Here is a 16,887-nt window from a genome sequence, read left to right as displayed (position 1 = left end):
ATTACACGATGCCATTTAGAAAGTGGTCAAATGCAACATATGTCATATTTGGGATTTCACTCTCTTTGTAAAGGACAAATTCCAGTACTTTTTGGGGCTGAGTCCCATCCGGGATTCGAACCCACACCCTCAGAGTCAGGCACCTAATCGCCAGCACACAAAGTCAGCCGCCTAGCCCGCTCAGCCACCGCGACTTCCATCTTGAGAGGAGTTAATTCTGTATTTGGCAATCATTTGAAAACCAAATCTTGTTTCTGCCATCTTGTCCATAGCACCCGGATGAAAATACAAAATATGGGACTTGTCACACTGTACAAGGAGGACAAAGGAGAACAACCATGTCAAACACACTGTAAGATTAGGTTAAGATGCAACAAAGACGGTATTAAGAATATCTGATGTATCAGTATCGGGTTTGATCTGACAAGTACTGCTGCTCAGAAAATATGTGTTAAAATTCTATGTTGATTTTTTTTATATTACGATATAAATAAATCTTGTTAAACCTGAATTGTTTCGTATATGTTATCTGGGGCTTTGGTCCACGGGGCTTTTGTCTGCGGGGCTTCTGTCGTGTGGGGCTTTTGTCAGGCAATCGTCTGGACAGAGCACTTTAAAGCACACTGTATCGGTGACCTCGACCTTTCTGACCCGACTGACAGTGAGATAGCTGTGTGACCCACATTGCTACGATCACATCTTACACCACCATGGCTGGCGACATATGTGTAGAGTATAATTTCCTGGGACAATCTGGTCTCAGGGTATCAAATATATGTTTAGGTACGATGACATTCGGAGAAAGAGGGGTGAGTACATGCATGTGCACTAGTACAGGTCGGTGTCATGAGAGTTGTTTGTATGTCATCGTGTACCTGAGCCAGGGTGCAGCCGCACAAATCAGCCTTAGCGCTAAGATTACCTTAAAGATCACATATACTCTGGGGGGTGCAAATACATACATCGTTCATTGGCATCGTTATAAATGAAACCCGTGTTTAACACTACTCATTTCGATTTTTAATTACCTTAAATCGATCTCTTTGACAACAGTCCACAAATCTCAGCCGTGAACGAAATTTCAGCCAGTCAGAGCGGCACGTCTCCGTGACGTAATATGAGGTATACCTGTGAGGGCCTATCCAGAATTCATCTACATTTCAGGGAGTAAAACATTTCGTTTACAGGTTTGTAACCTGAAATCGCGACAGCTGTTGTGAAAAATAAAAGCTATATGGTCTCAAAATATACTATTATTTAGTTTTGCCTCCTGCTTTGCCTAGTTTCCGAGTTACAGCTTGCTTTCATAGACCATTCTATCAAAATCACTTGGTGTCGCTAGGTTGTAATCCGTTTTAGGTGGCATAAACCTCTACGTTATTTGCACCATTCCTGCTACTGAAGATATAATTCAATTCGTATTCACTTGATGCTCAGTCAATGAATTTATAACAGGTATAGTTAGTGGTAACGCCACTTAGATTATCCGACAAAAGTTCCCATTTGGCATTTTTGTGTCTGGATCGATCAAAGGATTAATCGATAACACGCTGATTGATTAATTACTTTTATGCAGATTTAAATGGGGATTTGTCAAAAGGTAGTGTTTATGTATGTACATTTACTACTCTATATTGAATACACTCTGTTGTGTCGAAACAACACCCTTCTTTCAAAGGATTAACCGCCAATACATTGACTGATTGCTCATTATTGGCTGACTAAATTACTCTTTTAAAAGAATGACGGACATTATGCAATTACCTGCCAGGTGTGCTATCTTGGATGACCAGTGAAACTATACACTGATGTGAAATACCTGAAACGACACATAATTTTGTCGTATATTAGACTGTTAAAAGACACATCGCATGGAAAATCTGCAGATGAATGGTACATCACTCGTCTTTGTGCGAACAAGGTAATGGTCTGATAGTGCTCCTATAACCTTAATTTGTTTTGTTTTTTAATTTTTTTATTTATTTGTCGTAGCATTGTACAGTATCATTGTTTTCGTCGTGAAGTGTAATGATACAAACAACATACACTAGAGCGTGTGTTAGAATTATGATTCACATTGGCCAACTACATAATGTCTACATATTACATTCCTGTTATACATTCACCATAAGTATCAGCAAATCACTTCTTATTATTAAGTTTCAAAATGCATACATGTATGATTATAATGTAATTAGGATTAAAAGATCAATTATAAATTTGTACATTGACTAGTGTCTCTACATACTGTCGTGAGTGAACGTTTATAAAACAAGTGAATTTCTTGAGATATGGGAGTTACAGTCACCTTGGCACTACGAATTTCTTTGCACAAATGTACAAACTGATCAATGCTATTAACACCCAAAGTATAGCAGATTAATGGAATTCACAATAACCAGGTTTCACGGCACACTGAAAACATAATTCAATTGTTATTATCACAAATCTCCAAAGGTCTAACTTTTAATGATAAAATAACCGGACATGCTTTCGAATGGGCCATATTTCGGTCAATGTTGGGTCAGACTCGGTTATTTGACCATTCACATCGTAATCGACTACTAACACAATGTAGTGATTCTTACTGTTTTATCTGGTCAACATTGGCTATGGGCCCCGCGGTAGCCTCGTGGTTTTGCCTTCGCTCTTTACGCCAGAGACACAGACTCGATTCCCTACATGGGTATAATGTGTGAAACCCATTTCTGGGTTGCTAAATGCGAAGTAAAACTAAACTCACTTACGTATCTGGTTCAAACGCCATTATCAGTAGACCGATGTCATACATGCCATGACAGAAGAATGAGTGAGTGAGTGAGGTTTACGCTGCTTTTAACAATATTCCTGCAATGACACGATGGAGTACCTACCAGAAATATGCTTGAATTCACACTTTGTACCCATGTGTGGAATAGAACCCAGGTGTCTGGCGCAACGAACGAACGCATTAACCACTTGACTACCCCAGTGCCTCCACGCCAGGAGACACCAACGACATTGTTACTTACATCTGATAGTGAGATATATCAGATACCCATCAACAGAACGTTGCAGGTGAAATTAATAACAAAATAACAAAGCTCGATAAGATTTATAATATTTTCAGGCCCAGCGTCCAAAGCAACTTAATGAGGAGCAAGCTCATAAGGTCCTGGATCGTTTTGTAGAGAAGGGTGGAAACTTCATCGACACCGCTGATAAGTATCAACATGGACAATCTGAAGAATACATAGGAACGTGGCTCAAAGGGTGCGTAATGTGTATCTTAAGTCATACTTATAGGAGCAGGGTTTCTATCAACATGTAAAGGCAAAACAGTTAAAGGCACAATGTCATGCTCTATCAACAATATTTTGGTCTATAATTTACATGTTGTGGCAAATGCCTTCACTTAAGCTTCATAAAAGATAATTATCCTTTACGCCTTGCCTGAAATCGATAACTGAAACACCGAGGCGAGCTTCCAAAACAGAACGAGTTTCGTTATAGGATATTCGTATAAAGTGCTCTAAAGGACTTAACTCCAATGGGTTCGCTTGAAATAAAGTTCGGTCGGTAGAGTGCGAGAGGAACGATTTAATGCAATGCTGCATTAAATCATTCAGACCTTCTAATTTCATACCGTAATCTTAATGAGTTATTTTGTTCGGAATAAGTTATGCGTCAGCTTCGATGACGGTTGGTATAAATGAGAGAAATGCAATTCTGATTTTTAGAGAAGTCTGGCGTGACAGTGTGCCTTCAAACTTTATAGCGTTAGAAAAATAGTACCTGATGTGTACCCATCCAACTAATGTTCGTAGTGAATCATGTTCAACCTCAATATGCCTGAAGTACAGGCGAACATATTTTACCTATCCTGTTGTTGTATTAATCACAAGTTTGTCTGATGTGTGGACTTATCTGTCTTTGTGATAGGAGTCCAGCTCTTAACCTATATGCCAAGAGTGATGCGGATCTCTCACACATGAGCAAAAGGCACGGTGTGCCTCTCACACACGCCAAGGAGGCTGCTACACGTGTATTCCAGATCCCCCCAAATCAGTTTTTGTTTTTTGTCTGTCTTTTGTTTAACGCCCCACTCAACAATAGTTCAGCTATATGGCGATCAGTTGTAAGTAATCCAGTCTGGACCAGATACTCCAGTGATCAACACCATGTACATTGGTCTGCACAAATCGGATATGATAACATCTGTCGACCATATGAGGGACCACCAGATCCCGTTAGTAGTCCCTTACCACAAGCATTGCCCAATTGTAACCCGGATATTCACGAGTATAAAAACAATCAGATGATCAGGTTAATATTTAAATCTCACATACAGTACCCGATGAGACTGATACTTTAGTGCGCTTCTCATATGGCGGCATTATGAGCTGGGTTGTTAATGAAGACACATGTAGTACAGAAACTAAATATCATATATATTTATAACTGCCATAACTTTCACCTATTTTTTAAAACGTTTATCATTATTGTTATCCCATCATAACCATCATTATGTTCATTTTAATCATCATCCACCCGTGCAGGTCTCGGGGTAGAACAGGTCTTCAGAAACCCAGGCTTGCCATATAAGGCGATTGTGCTTGTCGTAAGAAGCGACTAACGGGATCAGGTGGTCAGGCTCGCTTACTTGGTTGACACATGTCATTGGTTCCCAATTTCGCAGATTGATGCTCACGCTGTTGATCACTGGATTGTCTGGTCCAGACTCGATTATTTACAGATGCCGCCATATAGCTGGAATATTGCTGAGTGGGGCGTAAAACGTAACTCACTCCCTCACTTTAATCACTATCATCTATGCGTCTGTTTGGTCGACCTTGTCAGTCAGCCGAGAGAGAGTGTGGCTATAGCGACCAAGGTCAGGAACGACATGAACGATGGCAACCAAAACAGGAGGGGTTTAAGTCGTCGACACATCACGTCTGAGTTGGAGAAAAGCCTTGAACGGTTACAAACGAATTACCTTGACTTGTACCAGGTACAATATCCCGTTACGAATTTCCGTAGATACTTGTACTTCACTATTGTGACTTTTGTGCCCATACCGATTTCACACTAACAGTCACGGAAAATAGGCTCCTTGTAATGTTCGTGTTGGCATTCGTATCATTATGTCAATATGTCTGGATGCGAAGATCCGGCTTAGAGTTGATCTTCAGCTAACCGTGCATGTCGTAAGAGGCGACTTACCTGATCGGGGAGTCAGACTCGCTGACTTGGTTGACACATGTCAGTATATCCCAGCTGCGTAGTTCGATGGTCAGGCTGTTGATCAGTGGATTATTTATAGACCGCCGCCATATAGCTGTACTATTGCTTATGCGGCGTAAAACATAAACATACAAAGCAAACATGACTGTCCAGGAAACGACATACCGTACGTCACAACTGAGTAAAAACTAAAATATGGATCGGGTGGTCAGTCTCGGGGTAGTTACCGATGGATGTCATGTGTCGTTGATCATGCCATCGAAACCTCAGCCAAAGCCATCAACATGATGTGTGCTCTTTATCCTCAGACACATGAATGGGACACTGCTACTCCTATAGAGGAGACTCTTCGAACCCTGGACGATCTCGTCAGATGCGGTAAAGTGCGATATTTCGGCGCCAGCAACCTGGCTGGATACCAACTTCAGAAGATTGTTGATACCACGAAGCATCTCAATCTTAATCCTCTCATCTCCATACAGGTAACTGTGATTATCACGAAAGTAGGTGGTAAACACTACAGTTTGATTTAGTTTACTTTAAGTCACCTATTGCATGCTGGGTACATGTAACAACATGCACGCCATGGTTGACGTGGGTTCAGAAAGCTCACTTTTGATGTTTACAATCGCTATTCTCTTCAACAGATGAACATTAGAAACAGTACAAACAGTGTCATTTTGGATCTTTAGACTTATTTTTCATTCATTCATTTAAAGTCAAAAGGAAAATGATAACTGAATATAAAATGTGAAGTCGATATCAGTGACAATACGCAATACATTCCAACGACAATTTTGGCGGGTTATAAGCAGTATAATTCGTCATAAAAGTGGTTTGCAGGAAAAGTTTGTTTTGGTTTTTTTTTGCGAGTACACACAGTCGAACGTGCTGACAAGACGTAAAATCAGATTGAGAAACCTCAAGTCAATTCTCACAGATATATCCTGCTGTCTATAACTTATGCCAAAACTTCTCGAAAGATGAACTCTGTCATGGCGGTCCACAGCAGACTTGTATAGGTTAACCTGGGATAATCTCAGATTGAGGCACTGTGTTAATCCTATGAATACAATATTTTATCAGCAACAGTACAACCTTCTGGCACGAACTTCCGAGTATGAAGTGTTCGAAGTGTGTAAACACGAACGTCTGGCTGTACTGCCCTGGAGTCCACTGAAAGGGTAAGGCTTTTTTATTTTCATCCAATCAGACCAACATCACGCTATTGAAATTATTTTATAACACTTGTTAAATTTTAGCAATAGAATATAACCAGCAACAGCTAAGGGTCTGTCTTTAGCTGCCGCTAAAACTGTAGTCATCTGAATTTACATACAATGAAAGATTAGTATATTTAGACTTACGTACTGCAAGTGATATCTGTTGTTCAAATCTGAAAATTGCATTATATATGGGTTTTTTTATAGTTATCGGACTAGTATTTATGTGGTACGTTGAAGAATTTCAAGTTATTACTCGCCCGTTGAAGATACTGCAGTGTAATATTTTCACTTCAGTCTTACACTAGTGTAATACCGCTTGACATATGACGTCAAAATGGTTCAAAGTTGTGACGTCACAATGCTAATGTTGATGTCGCGATTTTACTAGACCTTGCTTGACTTGAAAGCTGAGAGTCCTCACACTGTAGGCAATTTCGCCACAGTTTCTGTCAATTTATGTTGGCGAGTAATAAACAGAATACTGAACTCGCTTCCGTGAAATACCATTTTCATTAAACTCGTTAAAGATTTGGTATCAAACTCGCTTTCGCTCGTCTGATACCAAATCGTTAACTCGTTTAATAAAAATGGTATTACACGGAAGGTCGTTTAGTATCCTCTATGAAGCAAATAGTTCTATCCTCGGTGTTCTAGGGCTCTGTATATCCATTTTACTTTGATGATAAACCCGAGCATGTCTTCCAAGAAAACTTGTTTTGGAGATGACGTCACCAACTCCTCAGCATATTAGGGTATCGCTGGCTTTGAGTCATTTGAGTGTAATATGAACCAATGGCTGCTTCTTTCCAATACGGTACTTTTGTAATAACATGCTAACCATCTTAACGTGTGTGAGTGAATTTAGTTTTACGCCGCCTTTAGCAACATTCTTGCACTATCACTACTGGAAACCACCATAACCGGGTGCAAGGAATACCAGAAATAGGCTTCACACATTGTATTACATTGTGGGGAATCGATCCCTGCTCTTAGGCGTGACGAGCGCACGGTATAACCTGTAGGCTACCCTGTCGCCCCTTAATGATATGGACAAGGTAATGAAATATGTGATGATCATGAGGGTGTTTCAGCGGGCTTCTGACCGGGAAGTACGAGAGAGGGGTGTCCCCTCCCGCCACACAGGGGAGAGCGGGCTGGGTAAACCAAGACTTGAGTCGAGCCATTGAGTCCCATCCATCTTTGACCCAGTACGACAACGAATCGTACTGGCAGCTCGTGGACTACATGAAGGCGACTGCTGCCAAATATGGTATGTTAGCTAGGTGTGTTTGTTTGTTATGTAAAGCCGCACACAGCAATATTCAAGTTATATGGCAGTCTCCTGTAAATACGTTTTGACCAGAAATCCAGTGATCAACACCATGAGCATCGATCTACGCAACTGGGACACGATGACATGTGTCAAGCACGTAAATGAACATGGCCACCCGATCTCAGCTGCTTCGTACAACAAGCATCGGTTCATCTTTATGTTACGTATGTTATAAAAGTCCGCATAATACCTACATATGTCACATCCTCCGCGACAGTATTAATGAGAGAAATGCAGCATTGATTGTTTACAGAAGTGTGGCTTGATAGCGTTTTTAACCTCGTTTAACTTGTTTTCAACGCACGTCCTTTATCGTGGAAATTCCGGTGCACTAAGCACCTGTTTCGGAAAAACAAACACTGGGTTGTCTGGAAAATTCAGACAGACGTCGTATCGTTGGAATAGTGTGGCTTAAGAAAAAACAAAAGTATAAATTATACATATGTCACATGTACAAGGATTTTCACAGAAACATTACCTGAGTAAAAGCCAGTGTTATCTTATCAACGGATTTTGACATATTTCCGATATACATTACGAATTGTAATTTTGTAATGTTCTATACACTTACATCTGATTATAATGACGAAAGTGTGTGGAACTTATGTACTAGTAAATGTAGTAAACACGCCATTTCTATTAGATACATATGAAAGGCAAAATGTAAATAATTGAGTCTGGACCAGACAATCAACAGCATGAGCATTGCTCTGCGTAATGCGGTACCGATGACCTGTGTCAAACAAATCAGCGAGCCTGATCAACCGATCCCATTAGTCGCCTCTTACGGCAAGTATAGTCGGTTTTTATGCCAAGCCTGGACTGCTGAAGGCCTATTCTACCCCGGACCTTCATGGGTCTATACATGTATGACATTGTGTTTTTTTATGAGCGTGAGGCCGTGAATACAATAAACTGAAGTGAAATGAACCGACTAATGTGGTGGAAATACACCATACTCAAACTAACGTATATGCGTTTTTGTTGTTAAGGGAAATCTGTGGGTCAAGTTGCGCTGCGCTGGTTGCTGCAGAAGCCCGCTGTTCCATCGGTGGTGATTGGAGTTACCTCCCTTGCACAGCTCGACGACAACATGGGCGCGGGAACAGGGTGGAAACTGTCCGTGGAGGAGGTAAGAAATCTCGTGGAGGTAGTGAGTTGGATTTAATCCCGTTTGTGTGTGCACAAATGATACTGCTACAGATGTCCCTGATAATCTCAAGGTAGCACGAATGGGATATCTGCCGCGGTAACGTGCATTAATAATACTGCTACAGATATCCCTGATAACATCAAGTTTGAAATACTGGGACTGGGATATCTGCAGCTGTGATTTGCTAAAAAGATACTACTTGATAATGTCCAGGTACTAGGAATGGCAAATTTACAGCTGTAACGTGCATCACTGACACTGCTTCAGATACTACGGGTCGATGTTTAACTAGAGAAGCTCTTGCTTATCAGAAGAACATGCACCTAAAAAACCTACCCGTGAAGATACGGGGTAGAACTGGTCTTCTGCTTGTAAGAAATAGTTGACACAGCATCGTATCCATTCAGCGTAGATCGATACTCATGTTGTTGATCACTGGATTGTCTGGACCAGACTCGATTAATACAAACCACCGACACATATCGGAAATATTACTGGGTGTGTCGTGAAACACCACCTATCCAACCAACTTAATAAGTCACCATTCGCACACCAGGCACATGGACGATAAGACCCGTGAAGATCCGGGGTAGAATAGGCCTTCAGCAACCCATGCTTGCCATATAAAGCGACTGTGCTTGTCGTAAGAGGCGACTAACGGGATCGGGTTGTCGGGCTCGCTGACTTGGTTGATACATGTCATCGGTTCCTAATTGCGCAGATCGGTGCTCATGTTGTTGATCACTGGATTGTCTGGTCCAGACTCGATTATTTACAGACCGCTTCCATATAGCTTGGATATTTCTAAATGCGGCATTAAACTCAACTCACCAACTCAATCACGTGGACAATAAACATCTCAACAATTCTGACACATTCATGCGAGGCTTTTTGCGAGTGATGCATACTGCACAAGGTGTCCTTTTCAGATGGCCAAACTTGACGAGCTGACTCACCCTGGTTGGATCTACCCGTATGGCAGACTCATCAGCATGAACAGAGACAGAGTGAACCCCTTCATGGCATAATAGTACACCGTGGTAATCAATACCACCTGCCTTGTGGAAGCTAAACATGCCCCAGTTGCTGAGTTGTCTCCCTTTAACTGTTCGTTAAAACAATTCATCAACAGAAAAAGGACTGAGACCCAACAAGAACGTCACGAATATTGAATGATAATTTTTAAAATTATTGATGATTCTGTTACTTTAACAATGCTCTTGTTTTTGTTTTTTTAAAAAAACCAGCTGTTTGCACACTTTCTGGTTTAATTTGAGATGAAAGAACCTACGAACACCCTCCTCGATAACGGCACGTCCCTCCCCCTTTGTAGAATAGACGACAACGTGACATGATGTACTTTCGATGTAAAAAGAATGACAAATCCTACGTACTCGTAAGACGTTGATGCACAATTTGTATATACACATGGAAAAAATATAGCAGTCATATCATACATTATGTTTGTTTGTTTGTTTGTTTGTTAGATTACAAAACCTGATGACGAATCGTACACTGATATTTAGATAATCACTTTCTGCGATCCAAGGCGACCATCATTCGCAGAACATAATCCTCATCAAGCGGTTACGTTTCACTGAACACCAGTTACACCTCAAAAAATGGGAAAGTCAGTTGACTAACTAAAACCTGCTGAAAGATGGCACGTTTTTGGTATCAGACATCAGCAGTAACATTCAGTTCCCGTACCATCTTTACAGACACGGATTGCCTGAAAAGGGGTTGTGTTAGTGAGACTACCTGTTTATATAATAAAGTACAATCCTGGGGCTCACATTACTAGCCTCTCAATAGCCACCCACTGTATAAGAACAAATCCTGCCAATGCCAAATGGTTTTCCAGAGTAATTACATGCGTGTCCTACAATGTAATAGCATGCTGGCAGTGTTAGACCTAAGTCCAGAAAAGATGCATGCCCACAAGATTCAGGACCGTAAACAAGTGTGGGTCGTGATCAGAATGCTTTGGTGATATATTCTAACTACAATGTTAATAATTTCAACGTGATTTTGTTTAGCCAAACCGTTTCCATGAAAGTCATGAAAAATATAAATGTCATGAATCTTCATGGAGCAAATGGCACCATTTCAAGATCTATTTGACATATGTGCCAAATTTCAATGGAACCCGAGGATACTAAAAATGCCAAACATTTGCTAACATCCAAGGGCACGACTTTGGGATCTGTGTCGTATATCTGCCAAGTTTTGTTGAAAGATACTGAAAGGTTTTTGAGCCGTGTTCCAGAAACGAAGTCCTTAGATTCTGATTGATTGGTCTATCAAATTCGGCTGAAAAAATAATTAACGTTTTTTTCAATTATGTAACGAAATGATTACACACGGCCGAGGCGTCGGCTACATCCATCCCCTCATTATATGCCTCCGGTGTTCCAGGTTAAAAGATCATACCTCAGTAATTTAAATTGACTATGATAGTCGCTTCACTTAAAATCAACAGCTGCTGATCGAGATAAAAACTAGAAGAAATTGCTGAATGTTGTTTTTTTTTCTGAAAAATAATACTCCTAGTTATCGGGAATGAGAATTGTGTGTCCGAGGGGCTTTCAGTCGGTTTGGGACCTAGGTACCGAAGTTAATTTCGAGGGGTGCATTCAAGGCATGTTTGGACATGCTCATCAATGAAGGGTATATTCAGAATCACCTGCCAACTAATGGCCAGAAACAATGATCCTAAACAGAGTACACCCTTGTTTGTCTCTTTCTCTACAGACTCTGAGTCGAAATATGCACGAAAAGAACTGTTTCAGCAAACCAGAAACTTGAACATGCTTACTGCAAATGTGTCCGTAGGTTCAGCGTCTTATATTGTCTGGTTTGATGTTTAATGCCACACACGGCAATATTCCAGCTTTACGACGGTGGTCTTCCCAAAATGATTTAGTCTGGTCCAGACACTCCGGTGATCAACATCACGAGCATTGCTCTGACATATGTCAACCAAGTCAATGAATATTTAGCTGCCACAAACATCTCTTCTTTAATTACATTTCTGTGAGATGTATCGATGGTGATCGTCTCCATTCATTTTTCTGTTACTTTGATGACTGTCGGTACATGGGATACTGGTATATGACCCTCCCATTAGACCAGGATCAAACCGTCAGTGTCGAACATGACCAGCATTGATATTTTAAGTCTTTATTCAAGATGAGTAGGATCATATGTCATGCTGACATTGGTCGTCCATCATTACATGAATACAAAATGAAAAAAAATATTATCTTTGACATATGTTCCCAGATCCTGATCTTTCACAGACCCTAACTAGAAACTCACTGTAGGGTAGCCTAGTGGTTAAAGTGTTTGCTCGTCATGCTGAAGACCAGGATTCGATTCCCCACATGAGTACAATATATGACGCCCATGTCTGGTGTCCCCACTGTGATAATGCTGGAATATTGCTGAAAAAGAGGTAAATTTAACTCACATTGTTCGAGTGTGTTGCGAGCAGAAATATGTAAATAAGTAAATTTATCTTACCTCACACATGAATGTCGCTTTCCGATTGGCTAAGCGAAATTACCGATTTTTTGCGATTGAAAATCGATGGAAGGGAGATAACTCTAAGTCTGTTTACCTTGTGTCGTCTGCAAAATGGCGATTCGCCTCGCATTCAACAAAAGTGCTTCATACAGTTTAAAATTTAAAAAAATTCAGGTGTTCGGAAAGATAATTATGTTGTTCACTGGTCCCTCGAGACTTGTTAAGACAGTGCAACTCCTCTAAGCATCAGTCCAACAATATGGCTGCTGTCTGTAAATAACAGAGCCAACACAGTGATCAACAGCATGAGCATCGATCTACTTCATTTGGAAACTATGTGTCCACGAGCCTGATTGCCCGATCGCATGAGTTGCCCCTTACGACAAGCATGGGTTACTGAAATTTAGTTCTAACCCGTGACTTCACGGGTCTCATTAAAGAATCAAAGCAAATAAATATCTTACCATGACAAATGATTTTGCGTTGAGGAAAACTTCATTAGAAAACATTACTCTACTGAAACTATGTGACAATTTGTACACATACTTTACTGTGTCCGTTTATTCTTGAAAATAAAGTGTCTGGATAAACCTGAATGTGAGCATATTTACAAAGAATATATAGTTATTAGTTACTGTGTGAATTTGTTCTTGAGGAACATGATCTCATTCCGCTATGCACATACATGTAACGTTTTGCATGTTGTCAATAAATCTTGATAATAGTGCAAACTAATCTCTAAAGATACTGACTGTTACATGTGATGTTACTGCTCAATACAGTTATATTTATAGCAACGGTGTGTCCTGATAAGTGAGTGCGTGAGTGAGTGATGTTCATATTTATCGTCACATCGACAATATTTTAGTCACGTTGTGACGAGAACAATTAATGATTATATCATAGATCAACAAACGTTAAATTAAAAGGCTGTTGATGAAGAACTGTGAAGAAACAGTTCCATTTAAAGTAATGGATCACCGATATCCATTCAAAACTAATAATTAAATAATTAAATCTGAAACATTTGAAGCAGAAGTGACAAGACTGTGTAAAATCAGGCTATCGATTGTCAGCAATTGAAAGTAGATCAACATACTAGGAACCATGTTTTCCCGATGACAAAAGGAGGGTTTTCCCCAAGATTTTGTACTCATTTCTCCCTCTACTTTGTCTTATTGCACCCTTTAGAATCCTTTTCGGAAGAAATTCAAGAGAGGCGTTGATGTTTGCAGTAACCCTTTACGTTCCGGGATATGCAAATGTGTACGTGAAACAATTAATTGTGTCCTGTTTTAAATTTCTATTCCAAATTCTTTCATTCATGTTTAATTTGAAACACACCAATACAGAGTCTAAAACCCTTCAATGACCATAACAAAATACAGTCATGTCACAGAGTTCATTGTATAATTCATACTTTCAAAGAAATTGTTATGGACAGTGTGATTTATAATCAGTTTATAAGCTTTTCGGATAAATAATGATATGCAGCAGAGAGGGTTCGGGTGATATGGCACAGTAGACCTGGTAAGACTCAATATCAGCTCCGGGCCCTAGCTCCCTCAACATGCAGCCCGGACAGTGTATAAGGCATCATCGAAGGAAGTACTGCGTGGTCGAAATGACCAACAACTTTCCGGAGAATACATATACTCCCGTCACTGCAAACTTCTGTATTACCTAGAGAGTCAGACGGGTTGTGCTTCCGGTGGAGAACCCAGGATCTGTGCCTGGTGGAACATTAGATTAAGAAACACGAACCTTCTTTCATCCGGACTATATTTAGTAAATGTAAATGAAGATAAGCTAGATTCACCGGTTTTGTTTACCATCAGCATCGTTTAGTCACAAACAGAAGTTCCTCAGAAACAACTTTAATGTCACTCTCCAGAGCTCCCACCAGCTGACATTGATGTGTATCCTGTGTGTAGCTAATGGCCGCACATCGTGGTTCTTCTCGGCAGGCAACTGCACATCTCAGTTTTGACCTTGTGGTGACCACAACTGAGGATGCTGGGCCCGTGTACAGGAAACGGGGTGTTCTTTCTAGAAAAGCAACGTTTCGATCATCTGAAATAGCACAGAATAGAAAACTATGATGTTTGATACATGCATGTGCCACAGGCATTCCTTCTTATGTAAATGATTTTGTATTCATCAACATAATGCTTGTCGTATGTGGCGATTAACAGGCTCGCACTCATTATAGACCAAACAATCCAGTGACTGGCATCGCTACAGAGACAAAACATGCATATATAAATCGCTGTCAAATAGAGATGAAATTATGTCGCTCATTCATAAAGTTACATGATACAAGTTTTGATTGCTTATTGGTATAAAACAGTTTATGCTACATATAAGACGGCATTGTCAAAATTTACATTAATATGAATATAATTTTTTAGTGTCCATTACGAGTTACATAAAACAGAAAGTCACATCGGCAATATTCCAGCCTTACTGTGACTAAAACATGTTCTAAATTCACCGTTAATACATGTAAATGATAAAACCGTCCACGAAGGACAGTATAACCAACCAGAATATCACAGAAATTTTGAAGTGAAACCAGCATGTACCTCTAAACGTGCGGACAAGACAGCACAAAATGGGCTATAGGTCGCCAGCAACTGCATGTGAATCAGCGTACTAGGGACCATGGAGACTTACGATACGGTTGCTTCCTGTATAGGCCCTAGCTGGATTTATATCATCCCTTCAGCTGTTAGCAATTTAAACACATCCAGTCAAGCATTAAAAAATACACATATGCTACGATTAAATTTTCTGGTATAAATTATGTCACTGACAAAACATATTTTATTCAATGGTTGTCTCCTGTTGTGGGCATGAATTAAAATTCTCTTGTTCACTTAAGGCCAAACAAACGCTGTGTCGAACTCTGTTTTGTTTAACTACAGAACTAAATGCTTGGTAAATGTTGATACCATTACAGTCATTGGCTTTTGAGTAGAACCTCGGAGAACTAAAAGTGTTCATGAGGATAACTGCATATTTTGACACACTTGAATTTGAGTGTAACTGAAACAGGAGATAGCCATACAAGACCAGACCAAACCTCAAATAATAGTTGATTGGCAATGTAACACTCTCTCGTTGGCAATGTAACACACTCTCTCCTTTCGCGGAAATTTAGTACAGATGCTCGGTATATATCGGTTCCTTGTACCCCAAAAGGATACATACCAAATATGTAACGTGTTTCCTTAAATATCCAAAACCTAACATATATCCAGAGTACGTGTAGCTCTGTGAACTCAGTGCTGTACTCCATCATGACACCCTCTCCAACTGTCCAGCCTGTTCCAGCGGACACGACTCCTTTCTGCCAGCTGGCCCAATAGGGACGAAACTGTTGGCAATGTTTCCTCGAGGCGGGTTTCCTTTCAACTAAGATTTTGCCTCTCAGTCTGATGAATCCACGCTGCCCATTGTATCCTCTCAGTATGCATGCATAAGGGATCTGAGTTCCGTTCGGATGTGACAAAACCAGCGTAAAAACGATATCTCCACATGCCTTTACTTTGAAAGTCACTGACGATGTTATAGTTTTGAGAAAAACCTTCTGTTCCCTTACAACATTAAGTGGTGCAACTGAAATGAGATATGTTGAAAACGTACAGCACAGATTCATGAAATTGGGAGTCATAAGACCAGAAAATCTGGGAAGTCTATGACGTAACTCTAAATAGTGATACAGTTTTAATATGGAAGTTTCCTTGCATCATTTTCTAACTTAATGTGTGATCCATGGGGGTAACGGTTGAATACCTGCACTAATCTCACTCGTGATAAATTTGTATTTAGTTTCAAAGGAGACTGACTCTGAAAATATTTCACTGACTGTGGCAAACGGTGTTTGTCCTCGCAAATGTACTTTTCATACTCCTCAAAGACCGAGGAGATATTGTCACTTCGGTTTCATTCAGTATTATTTTTCATAGTAAAGCAGCGACCAAATGAAAATCCCCTTCATTGTAATAGAAAGTAACATCAAGCACACACGGGACCAAAGCATGCGTTCGTTGTTCAGGGAAAGATCGCGAATGTTCAAAATATTTAACACAATTCACAGTATCCAAGGGATATTTGAAATACAAGACGCATGTAGATAAAGAAGTATTGCAAATGGATGCATATTTTGAAACACGTTTTCTCAGATAACCTTTATGGACACCTCTGTTTTCAGTGGTCTGGTATTGCTGGAATATTGCTAAAGGAGGTATGAAACGAAACCCATTCCCTCTGATCACTGACACAGAAGATATTGAGCTCCACTGATCGTCCATAGTTTCCACATGATGTGTGAGTGTTTGTTATCTGTCCCCTCTTTACTTGTTTAAAATACGTCATCGGGGGTTGAGTTGTGCAGTTTACCTGTGTGTCATTTTCCA

The 16,887-nt window shown here is 40.2% G+C and overlaps 1 protein-coding gene across 1 annotated transcript; it reads left to right on the top strand.

Moving 5' to 3' along the window:
• Nucleotides 1–653: 653 nt before the first annotated feature.
• LOC137282552 (1-deoxyxylulose-5-phosphate synthase YajO-like) lies at nucleotides 654–10,397 on the top strand. Its single transcript, XM_067814325.1, has 8 exons — nucleotides 654–809; nucleotides 3,110–3,252; nucleotides 4,840–4,993; nucleotides 5,535–5,708; nucleotides 6,313–6,410; nucleotides 7,544–7,722; nucleotides 8,778–8,917; nucleotides 9,868–10,397. Exons 1-8 carry the CDS (start codon nucleotides 711–713, stop codon nucleotides 9,964–9,966), a joined length of 1,086 nt encoding a protein of 361 aa, XP_067670426.1. The 5' UTR covers nucleotides 654–710; the 3' UTR covers nucleotides 9,967–10,397.
• The last annotated feature ends 6,490 nt before the right edge of the window (nucleotides 10,398–16,887 follow it).

This window comes from Haliotis asinina, chromosome 4 (assembly GCF_037392515.1).
Source record: "Haliotis asinina isolate JCU_RB_2024 chromosome 4, JCU_Hal_asi_v2, whole genome shotgun sequence".
Classification (NCBI taxonomy): domain Eukaryota; kingdom Metazoa; phylum Mollusca; class Gastropoda; order Lepetellida; family Haliotidae; genus Haliotis; species Haliotis asinina.
The sequence above is the reverse complement of the archived record's forward strand: the minus strand, read 5'-3'. Positions and strand labels throughout refer to the sequence as shown.